The following is a 12,380-nucleotide window of genomic DNA, read 5'->3' as shown; positions in this document are numbered from 1 at the left end:
GAGGCACTTAAGAAAGGTTTATTAGGTGGGATTTAGGAAGTATACACAGCAAGAATAGAGTATAAGTCTTCTTCTTCGAGATGAATTAATTATGGTCTGGGGTTAGGGGTTTTCTTGTGGTCCTAGTGTTAACTTCAAGATGTATGGATCTAGGATGTGTATTCACACTGTCTGCCAGGCCACCCATTTGGTGGGCTATGTAAGAATGCAATCTATTTGCATATGCTTGAAGTTTAGAGATCTGCTGCCCAGTTAATAGCTCTGCTTCCTTAAAGTTGGAGCTATGTGTGAGGAAATGCAATTTAAAGGTAAAAACTATTAGTCCAGCCCGAATTTATAGACATTGTGTTTTCCAGACCTTTAGGAATTCTTTTGAAGTGAGTTTCCTGGATGGAAAAATGCATTGTGACCTTGGGTAACTTTTGTGTCCTGAAACTGCAGTTTTCCTTAAAAGTACCATTTTAAAATTATGATTTTCCTTGTCTCCTTTTTACCTATGTTTATTTTTCTATCCTTCCTTAATAGTGGCTGCTTACAAGACAGACTTGGTTGTGTAGGTAGGGGTAGAATGGGTAGATGCAGTGACACAGAATTGATAATGGAAATGAAAGGATGAATTGCACAGTCTGAAGTAAAGGCAATTAAAGTCTGAAGCTCAAAGAAGACAGATATAGCAGTAGTATTAGGATCCAGGAGCAGATACATTAGGTTAAAACAATGAAAGCAGATGCTACACATGAGGAAGATACAGGCAAAAAACCTCAAGGTTGAAACTTTTGAGAAATACTGTTTAAAGGACAGGCAGAGAAAGAATCCACTAAGATGCATGATGCATGAGACCAGCAGAAAAAAAAAAAGGGAGCAATATAAAACAAGAGTCTGCTTAGTTGTATCGAATGTAGCAGAGAGGTCTAGAAAGAGAAGCCGTGAACAGCACCGGTGGAAGAAGTATATTCTATCTTCTCAGATAGACAAGAGCAAAGTAGATAAATGTGGCACTGAGGGAAGTATGGAAGCAGGACATTAAAGTATATACTGAATGAGTCTTTCATTTTCTCAAATAACTGGGAAGAAGGTACTGGAATCTATATGCAAATAAGTGAATGACTGAGGCCACGTAGAGCCCCATTTCAGTACTTCATCTATTCCTACTATGTTAAGTCAAATGAATCAACATTTTGTCTTTACTGATACATTAAAATAAAACAGAAATAAAAGTTGGAACCCCTGTCATTTAAAAGAGAGATTTTTCTTAAAGCACTAGTTAGCACAAGGATGCCATCTGCATTAAAGTCTCATTTGTAGGCCACCATGGTCTCACTGAGTGTCATGTCACTCAAAAATGCATTCAGTCTGTAGAGGTCTATCATCAGCCTTTAAAGAGCAATCTAGAAGAGGAACAGGTAATTAAAAAGAAAAGAAACAGTCACTAGCAAATAGCAGGAATATGTATTAAGTGCTTGAAAAATACCTTTTTAGACTGTTTTGGTCACCTTCAAGTAGAGAAGAGTTGAAAGGGGATGGAGATAGGTGATAAAGAGTTGTGAGAAATCACTGAAAGTTACAGGATAAGAAATTGACTAATGGTAACTTAAGGCACTGTACAGAACTGGGAAGTGCTGAGTTTGGATTCTAAGAATCTGTTTTATGTTATTTGATGCTACAGTCAAAAGGAATATAGACAGTCTTTAACTGATGATGGTTCTGCTTGAGTTTTCAACTTTACAATGGTACAAAAACAATACACATTCAATAGAAACCATACTTCAAATTTTGTTTGTTTGTTTGTTTTTTCCAGTACTGGGAATCAAACTCAGGACCTGGCGTGTGCCAGGCAGGCGCTGTGCCACTGAGCTAAATCCCCAGTCCCTCATACTTCAAATTTTGAATTTTTTCCTACACCAGCATTATGCCATAGAGTACCATCTGGGACTCAGCATCCAGTCAGCCACACTATCAAGAAGTGCAATGTTGGGGCTGCGAATATAGCTCCATGGCATAAGCACCTGCCTGGCAAGCACAAGATCCTGTGTTCAACTTCCAGTTCAAAAAAAAAAAAAAAAGAAGTGCAGTGATAATCTACAATATACTAGGTTGCTAAACTATCATGTTTGGTGGGCTAGTTGTATTACATACATTTATGACTTAAAATATTTTGAACTTACAGTGGGTTAACAACAAGTAACCCTGTTGTAGTCTGAGGAGCATCTTTGTATCACATTTTAATTTTCTGCAGTAGTTAGTGGCTTTACAGTGATGACAAAACTCTAGAAAGTCTAGGGTAAGAATTCTGCTATTTTATTCTTTACCACACACCAAATTTTGAAAAAGTTATATTTATTCTTTTAACTGAGATAATGTGAACGAACAACAGTTTTATTTAAATAATTTAAATTCTAAGAAAATCCTACTTAACCTATCAGTTATAGTGGCATTATTCTCTCAAATTTTTATTGTACATAAAGTATTTTCTTGCCCTGCTCTTTTCTTTTGTCAACTCATTTTGCTTTCATGAAATATTCTAATCTTGCCTTTCATATAGGTCTTTCATTTCTTGTCTAGACTCTCAACAACAGTTGAGGCATTTGTTGAGCATTTACCATTTGCAAGATAGTTTTACAATTAATAATGGGTGAAATACCATCTAATACTTATTGAGAGGTCAAAATTCTGTCAGGCACTTAAAAATTCATTTAATCTTCATGACACTTTATAAAGCAGATAGGTCTGTTATTACAATTTTAAACACACGGAAACCATCTCAGCTACTTTAAACGAGTTGCCTAAACTCACTTGGTAAGTGGGATGGTCTGACTTCGGAGACTGACTTCGCAGTTGTGTTCACAAGCACTAAACTAGGCTCTCCTTCCTGCTTCTAAGGAGTAATTAGCACATGCCAATGAGAAAGATCTTCTTGTCTTTTCCTCACTTCACTGTGTTTCACATTTTTTATAAACTTATTTTTCTACCTGCTTTTGGGTTTTATTAGATTCTGACTCAGACTTGTATCAGTAAGTAAACCTTGAAAAGGAAACTACTGAATATGAAATGTATTTTTATTCAGAACTAATATGGATTTCTGTATCAATAAGTGTAAATCTTTTACCCACATAAAAAAGCACCAGAAGGCTTGCCTATTTTCAACACAACTTTTCTCGCGGTATTTTTGACGTCATTCAGGTCAGACTCCATCCACAAGAATTAAATTCTCTGGTGCCCAAACCTAAATAAAACTTAAAGCATTTTCCTCTGGCAACACTCACTAGGTCTTCTGCAAGATGCTGACATATTAAATGCGGTGTTTTCACTTTGAGCTTTAAAATCCACGTTAAAAAAAAATACAGATTTCTGGGCCTCTTATCCCGAGACTAACTCATCCAGACCGGGGGGTGAGGGGCAGAGCCTGGAGGGGGCGATGTGCGCAGAGAAAAAAAGCTAAGATGGGGAGACCTGGAGGAATCGACTTCAGGAGGTGCCACTTTGAACAAATCGCCTTTCTCCCAGCTCAGTTTTCCTGACTGTGAACGCGAGAGGACTTCAGCACGGAAAGTGTTAGGTTCATTTCACTTCTCGTTCACCTAGGCAGACCCAGGTGATCGGTGTCCGTATCCTCGCCAGACTACTCTGACTACTGCGCGTGGCTTACGGCCAGTTACATAATATCTCTCTGTGACTTACGGCCCTCTTTTGACAGCATGATAATATCTATCCACTCCCGACCCCAGCGTTTTCATAAAGCTTGTATGAGATAACGTCTACAAGAGCATCTGCGAGCTCTAGGGTCTCTGCTTAACAAATACTGATGTTATTTTGCTGAGACTCTGACTTACCCTTGATTCGCTGATAGCCCCACGTTCCTTCTTTTCGGTCACCCTGTGCTTAAAGAAAGTCTCCTAACACCGTCCGCTCCTTTTTGCTCTGCACGTGGAACACCAGGTGCTCTCAGAGTTCTGGGGATGTTACTGAAGGAACGCCCACCCCTGACTCCGCCCCCAGCAGCGGCGCTGCCCCTTCCCGCGAAATTGTGGTTCCGACTAGAAACTAGGTCCTAAGGAACAACGGTTCCGCCTGCCTGGAGCCCTACATTCTCTCGCATACTTAGGCCCTACAGTCTTTGAGACTTTTGAGCCCTACCGGCACCCATCACGCAGTAGGCTGGGCAGAAAGAGGCGGGGCTTCCAGTGGAAGCGGCAGGTTTGAAAAGTGGAAACGGTTGGCGTTTGAGGATATTCGACTGTAACCACTCGGCGAATTACCCTTCTGGTCGGCTGCTGAGGCAGTAGGTGAGCACGAGCAGGCGCGGGCGGACCGGGGAGGGAGACAGAGGGGTCCTACAGCTTCTCAGGCCTCGGGAAACTGCCCCGAGTGTTTTCATAGCGCCCAGCACTGGGGACCAGGCGGGGGAAACCAGCGCCTGAAAAGTGGAGGGCCAGCCCCTAGCTCCTGTTCCGTCGATTTTAGTCCCCGAAAGACCCGAGGTCGATTTCTAAGACACTAATGGGTGTTATCTGTGTAGTGTGGACGGGGAAGAGAGAGACTCGACCTGAAGCAGGTTAATTTAAGCTTGTGTTTATGTATGTCTGGGAGAGTGATGTTAAGAGAGCTTGACTGGTTGCTTTTGCTCAACTTTCTGTGGATCTTCATTACTCAAATATTTCTTAGCCACATCCAAAATTATATGAACCAAGGGTGAAAAATACCATAATCCAAAAGTAAAGGATCGGACTGTCCTCGGGCGCTGTTTCCCCTCCTCCCCCTTGTATGAGTTCCAGGCGCATCTAATTTAACTGGTTGAGATATTGGGAGTTATTTCTGTTTACTTTTGTTTAATCTTTTCCTCTTGTAAATGTTAGGAACGTTTAGAAAAACGAAGCGTGTAAGGTTTAACAGATAATTCTTTCAATACCTGCTGTCCTCAACGTAAGGTATTGCAAATAAATGAGTCTCTGAGAGGAAATTAGCAGATAGTCTGTGCTACTGGCTAGACTACCAAATGGTCGTTTTACATATACGTACTGAGTGTGTGTATCTATGTATTTTATCCCATTTAAAAATTCGAATTATGTAGTTGAAAGTTCTCTTTCTGTGCGCGAGCGGGAACAACCATACACACATACCCACACACAGGAATACACTGAAACTGCATTTGTACTATGAAGGAATAACCGAATTTGGATATGGGAAATCGTCTGTCCCAAAATGAAACAACTTAGAGCGGATAGTTCATTAGATTATTCAAGATTTTAGAAACCAAGCACATAAATTTAAATTTGATGTGGTGGATAAGGTAATTCAAGTGTTTTTGTTCAAATGTTACACGATGCATTACGTGTTTTATAAGCATTAACCCAAGAACCAAGTGTATAGAACATTGCAGAGAGATGTGTGATAATAATTATGAAGATATATTACACCTACTCTTTCTGTTGTGATACTAAAATCTCTAATCCAGATGTTTATTTTGGAAAAGTAAACTGTTTTTGCAGTTTTTCCTTTTACCAACAGTTTTTAAATCTGTCTTAGATGAAAAAATACAATGCATGTGTAGGGAAGTGTTGTGTTTACTCTTGTCCTACTTGAAGGTTTGATAATATTAGTCTGTGAAATAAATAACAATAGAAGATTTAAAGGAAAAACACCAGAATTTATTATGTCTCTAAGTACAGAAGTATGAGAACCAAAGGGATAAACAAAAAGAGAGGTTTGTGCTTCTAGGGGGAAGGGCGGTAGCTACAGGGTTTGGAAGTATGAGGGGAAGATGTGTAGGGTGAGCAGGGTTATCTTTTGGGGGGGGGTTATCTTGTTATACTAAAAGCCTCCCAGGGGGCTGGGGATTTAGCTCAGCGACAAAGCGCCTGCCTGGCAAGCGCAAGGTCTTGAGTTCGGTTCCTGGTACCGGAGAAAAAACAAAAAAAAAAAATTAAAAGCCTCCCAGGTGACGGCCACCTCTGGTTGTCTGTGTGGGCCAGACCAAACTCATTCTCTCCCTGTGCATAAATCTTCCCTATGCAGAAACGACAGTGGCTGATAGAAAAGCTTCTGCCTGTTTTTACTGTTTACAAATGTAGAGAAGTATTTATAAATTTATTTTTACAAAATGACAGCTTTTGAGTGCTATTTCTGTGCCTGTAGAAGTATGCAGTTTCTCTCCAAAATCAACTGGAAATATACCAAAAGAATATATTTAGGATGGGATATTTCACTTTTCTACACATTTATGCTGGGAAAAGGGACACCTAACCATGTGAAGTATCCAAATCTAGATTCAAAATGATTTTGACTTTAAAATAAAGGTTTGCAATCAGAAAATTTAAGGTACACATAATAATAAGTTAAGAACATGGGGAAATCCTGGCTGATATAAGTGGATCACGTTGAAGAAGTTCTTAAGAGTTTCGTTGATCATAAGCATATATTTGTAAGTGCTACAACTATAGTTTAGGTCCGGAGGCCATTCTTGCTATATTAATAATCTGCCCTATGCCCACTAGATGGAGTGCTGTATTTAATTTTGACATTGCATTTTAAGAAGACATTGATAATATTTTAGAAGAGAGTAAGCAAGATCATGTGATATTGTGAAATATATATTTGATCTTTGTCTTTGAGTTGTTGATACACAACTAAAATCCTTGGAACCTGCAGAATGCTAAGTGTGTTTTTGTATACTAATGGTTGACTGATAGCTGGCAGCCTCTAACTACCAGAAGACAGGATGGTAATCTAAAAGATCCTGGCAAGTTTAGAGAGTTGGGACTCTCAAGCCCATGCTCCAATCTCTGGAAAGGGAGCTACTAAAAGTTAAGCTGATCATCCATGACCAGTCATCGCTACTTAATAAATCTTCCATAAAAGTCCAAACTGATCATGTTTGAGGAACCAAATGCCTGGAGATCCCTGGAGTTTGCATGCTCCATCCCCCATACCTTTCTGTATTCATCTTTTATCCAGTGTTCATCTCTTATAATATTGTTTATAATAAACAGTAAATGTGTTCATGAGTTCTGTGAGCTGCCCTAGCAAATTAATCGCCTTCAAGGAAAGGACAATGGGAACCCCAGTATATGGCATGTTTGTCAAAAACAGGAAAATAGCCTAGGACTTGCAATTGGCATATCAAGTGGGGGTGGCGGCAGTGTTGAGGACTATGTCCCTCAGCCTTGTGGACCTTAATAACTTGTGATACTGTCTCTAGGTAGTTAGTGTCAGAATTAGAGGATACTGGGCTGGACTGCATTATTCCTTGCTCCCTTGGTAGGTGGGGGGCCCAAGTTTTCTATGTTGATTGTTGAATAAGTAGAGTAAGAAAAAAAAAAATTTTTCCCCCCACACAGAGTATTTTCCAAATCAATGTCATACAAGGAGTGCTTAGATGGAAAGAAATTGAACTTAAACTGGAAGAAGAGAAGGCTTAGCAGAGACATAGCTTTCATCACATTTTTAAAAGAAGTGTCACATAAGCAGAGATTAATATATTTTATGTAGCTGCAATGACCAGAAATTGGACCAGCAGGTGAAAGCTACAACATATAGTTCTGTGCACTGTGAGGAAGGTTTATCTAATTATTAGAGCCTTGTGGAAGTTGGAGAAAGTTGCTTTGAGTTAGTGAATTCTGTGATGTTTTCAAGGGTTCAATCAGAACTAGGAAGTTATTTGACAGTCGTCTTGGAGAAAGGCCTCCTACATTTATTAGAGGCGAGGAACCTTGCCAAAGCTTCTTTTTAACCCTCATATTCTAGGAAACATTAGAGCCTAAGAAGTAGATTTCCAGGATTGCAGACCATTTTAGTTTGCAAAATTGAATATATTTATGTTGAGTCTTTGGGGTATGCTGCTTCACTGGGGAATGGGGGAATCTCTGGATAATTAAATAAGTATTTAAGTGAGTGATTGAGACATTGGCTGATATTACTGCTCATCTTGCTCTTAGTGTTGCTATTGCTATTAAGCACTTGTAGAGATAAGAAAAGAAAAGGGGCATAACTTACTGGAATCTCACAGTGTACCATCAGAGTTCTATAGCAGTCATTGCAATTGTCATAAGTATTACAACATAGGTAAATGCGTACTCAGCAAGAGTTTCTCATCCTCAGCCTTCTTGACATTTTGAACTGGATAATTCTTTGCTGGGAGAGGCTACTTAGTGCATTGCGTATTTAACAGCATCACTAGCCTCTGCTCACTAGATTCTAACAGCATTTCCGCTCCCCTTATAACAACCAAAAATGTATCCAAGCATTTCTAGATGGGCCCTAGAGGAAGGGGATATGAAATTGTGAGAACAACTACTTTAGGGGGCATAGATAGGAATAATTCACTATCTGAATACATTAGGGGCCTTTTTTGTTGTTTTGTTATTTTAAAATTCTTAGCTCTAGTGATAGAAATCCCTGCTAATTATATATATATTTAATCTTTTTTTTGGTAGCAGGAGTCGAACTTAGGACCTTGTGCTTGCCAAGCAGGCACTTGTGTCACTAAGCTATATCCCCAGCCTCTACTAATTATAGCCTCTATTCCTTCTCTCCTACTTATATCTTAAACTATATTAACCATCTCCCTATGTGTATATTAAATAGGATGTCAAATCAGGGTGCAATTTCATTATCCTATATTACTATTGTTTATATATAGCTTTTGCTGATGATGTTGCCTTATACTTTGCTTTGAGGATTAACCCTTGGATTGATCATGTAAATCACCTGGTTCCCAAATGTATAAAGAGAAATACATGATTTCCCAACTGCCTGTCAACCAAAGTCCTTCCATAATGGAAGAGAATGGCATTTGGAAAATTAGCATAAAATGAATGTATTACTTTGAAATAAAAGTTATTTTAGGTATATTTATATAGATTTACATATATATACATATATGTATCTATATGAAATCTCTGTCTTACTAAGATATTTGATGATAACTGGTACTACTATAAATAGTACAACCTTGACTTGTTCGTTTTGTTTTTCTGTTTATCAGTTTCCAGATAATGAAAACTACTGGTTGTATGTCTGATCTTTGTTTTTTCTTTCTTCAGACTAGAAGACATCCAATATGGAAACTTTGTCTTTTCCCAGATATAATGTAGCTGAGATTGTGGTTCATATTCGTAATAAATTCTTAACCGGAGCTGATGGTAAAAACCTCTCTAAGAATGATCTTTACCCAAATCCAAAGGTAAAATTTGGTTGTGCTTGCCCATGGATGTGGTATGTGAGAATAAAGTAAGCTATTAGGTATATGGTGTGACAAGAAAGACATGTATCCTATTTGATACAGGCCAGTCATTTTTAATCTAGAGAAAAATCTCTCACCTAATGTAATATTAAAGTAACGTTTGGTTTTTCTGTAGGGCAACCTCAACATTCCCATTAGAAATTCAGTTCTTTAACATCGATGTTTTCTTTAAAAAAAATGCGTTAAAACCATAGCTATAGGGGCTGGGGATTTAGCTCAGCTGCACAGCGCCTGCCTGGCAAGCTCAAGGTCTTGAGTTTGATTCCCGGTACCGGAAAAAAATAAATAAATAAATAAAACCATAGCTATATTAAAGTATATTAAATTTTTTATTATTATTGGGGTGGTGGTATGAGAGTATCATTTATTGGTAGGACTTGATGGAACTTATTCCAAGTGGTTTCCAACCACAAAAATTCCTAGAAGCAATCCTCTTTGGGAGCTTAGAGATTAATTTTCTTGCATTATGCCCTGGGAGGGACTTGTCTTGCTTTGACAGGTGTTGCTCTTTATATATTTAGTTATTAAATGCAAAAATGAGCTATTTATGTATCACAGAAAATCCCCAAGTTGCCTTCCAGTTCCCTGTGTTGGTCTTAAAGTGATAACTTAGGAAAACTTGATTTAATGATGTAGAACTAAAACTTTTTGATCTCAGTACTTTTTAACTCTTTAAGATGGAAGGTAAAGTAAATTCTAGGCCTTTAAGTACATTTTATTTTAGGAAAAGATTGCCACATTTTCTGTACATGTCGCCCTTTTTGCTCATTCAATACACTGTGCAGTGTATAGATTAGAATATATTCGCATGCCAGCATTTGTGAACTATTGATTTAGAATATTTTAAAAATCCTTAGTACCCCATTACATTTATACCCTTTATTCCAAATGTTCTCTTAAAGTTTAAATCTAAGAAAACCTTGGTTTCTAAGGCAGTAAACCAGTTTCTTTCAGTTTTTAAAAATATATCCTCATTCCCGGTATCGGAAAAAAACAAACAAACAAACAAAAAATATATGTGTATATATCCTTGGTGTTCCAACATTTCCACCCCATGCCTTACAGCCTGTTCTGAAAGACTACTTCTTTTGGCTAACATGGGTGGGGCTGCTTGAACTTGCTTTGGAAATACTTGCTTGCAACTTGTTAAGCAACACATCTTTACCATTTATTACATATGAACAAATTGTAAGTAGCATTGGGTGTTTGAAAATTTGGAATAATTTTGAAATATTTCAGCAGAGATTGAGTACTGTTGTTGCCCTTTTCTTCTTTGCATTCATTTACTATCTGGTATTGCTGAGAGATGCAGCATTAGAATCATGCATGAAAATATTAAAAGTTGTTTTTCTATTTTAGCCTGAAGTATTACACATGATTTACATGAGAGCCTTACAAATAGTATATGGAATTCGACTGGAGCATTTTTACATGGTGAGTTTACAATGAGGCAAAATAATCTTTCTGGGTTTTCTGTTGTTGTTGTTGTTTGTTTGTTTGTTTATTCCAGTTCTCCTGTTCACAATGCACATTGTCGTTTTGGACAAGAAGTTCTTGATTTTATTTTTAACAGATTCAAATACTTAAATGAAATTAATGTCAAATGCATAGGAATCTTAGACATAATAAGGGCTTATATGGATAGCTTTAGTAAGGTGAAAACTATAATAAAAGACCTACATGACACTTACAAATTATTGATGCTATGGAGTTGTTCACAGATTTATAGGTCTGTCTTCAGAGACTATAGTAAGCAATAGCAAAATGTTCATAGGTATTGTTCTCTTCTTAGGAAAGATTTTCAGATTAGAGTAGAATATATGCAGTAATATTGAAACAGTTGAAATGAGATAACTGAACTTTTAGCAAATTGGATATTTGTAGTAGGAAAGATCATTTTTATTAATCTGTTTTTGTTGTCGTGATCATTAAGGCATCATCTAAAGATGTTTTAAAAATGTAATATCTCTGGAATATCAGTAGTATGATTGCATATTGTTTAAAAATCAAGGAGTTTGCCACCTAGTTATTTTGAAACCTTGCTAAAGTTTACTTTTTTTGTCTATAAAATAGGGGTAGCACTTTCTAATAGGGTTGTTGTAAAAATTAAGAGAGAATGTATTCAAAATATCTAATATAGTGTCTGCTACTTAGTAAATACACAATTACCTTTTTAGTTTTTCATTTATTTAAAAATTTTATTAAGCACTTCTTTTTTTTTTTTTTTTTGTCTTTTTGAGACAGGATCTCGTTATGCAGTTCAGGCTGGCCTTGAGCTCACTTCGTAGCCCAGGCTGGTCTCATACTCACAACAGTCCTCTTGCCTCAGCCTCCTGAGTGCTGGGATTACAGGCGTGTACCACCACGCCTGGCTGTTATTAAGCACTTCTTGTGAACCTAACATTACTAATATTAATATCAACTCTGACTTTGTTCTAAGAGCTGTTAAGTTTTTTTCAAATTTAATGGTTATAAGTAAGTATAATTTGAGGTTAACTATAATTAAGACTTTTTATGATTGAAGATTTTTCTCATTTTGTCTAATCATTTCTCATTTTCTCATTTTGTGACTGTGTTTAGATGCCAGTTAACTCAGAAGTCATGTATCCACATATAATGGAGGGCTTTTTACCCGTCAGCAATTTATTTATTCATCTGTGAGTAAAGATTTATTTTTTTTAGTATACGTTCATATTTACATTAAGCTTCCTTAATGATATGATTTTCTTTGGGAAGTTCTGTCTTCTCGTTCTCTACATCTTCCCACATATACTCTAAATTTAAGTTCTACCAAACAGAATTGCCTCCAACTCTGACAATTCTCAGGACATAGGACACTTTCAGTTGAAGTTCTAACATGGTGTAAATCTAAAAGTTTACTAGCTTTATGCAGGATTTTGAGTTCTTAGGAGACCCTTAGTTCCTTCACGAGTATGTTATTTATTAAAATCTATAACTGTACCTTCGTATTTCAAGAACACTTATGTAGTATACATACTACATATGTTATGAAAAAATAGATTTTATGTTAGAAAAAATAGATTTTAATGCTATGAGATTATGCTTTGTAGTAGACTTCAGACTTGGTCCTTTAACATTGAGATGTATACCCAGAAATCTCTTTGAAAATTAGATGTTTGGG

At 37.2% G+C, this 12,380-nt stretch overlaps 1 protein-coding gene across 3 annotated transcripts in view; it reads left to right on the top strand.

Annotated features, from left to right (window-relative positions):
* Window positions 1–3,999: 3,999 nt before the first annotated feature.
* Window positions 4,000–12,380, top strand: part of Nuf2 (NUF2, NDC80 kinetochore complex component) — a 59,836-nt gene continuing 51,455 nt past the window's right edge. For 2 of the 3 annotated variants that reach the window (XM_005398255.2, XM_013521456.1), the window contains exons 1-4: window positions 4,000–4,283; window positions 9,039–9,178; window positions 10,598–10,672; window positions 11,819–11,895. In XM_005398255.2, the coding sequence (XP_005398312.1) occupies window positions 9,056–9,178; window positions 10,598–10,672; window positions 11,819–11,895 (275 nt within the window). In that variant the 5' untranslated portion in view covers window positions 4,000–4,283; window positions 9,039–9,055. The remainder of the gene's footprint in view (window positions 4,284–9,038; window positions 9,179–10,597; window positions 10,673–11,818; window positions 11,896–12,380) is intronic. The other variant, XM_013521455.1, reaches the window with a different exon arrangement.

Source organism: Chinchilla lanigera, unplaced genomic scaffold (assembly GCF_000276665.1).
Source record: "Chinchilla lanigera isolate Chin_1 unplaced genomic scaffold, ChiLan1.0 scaffold00061, whole genome shotgun sequence".
Classification (NCBI taxonomy): domain Eukaryota; kingdom Metazoa; phylum Chordata; class Mammalia; order Rodentia; family Chinchillidae; genus Chinchilla; species Chinchilla lanigera.
Note: the sequence above shows the minus strand (reverse complement) of the source record. Positions and strands in the feature narration are given on the sequence as shown.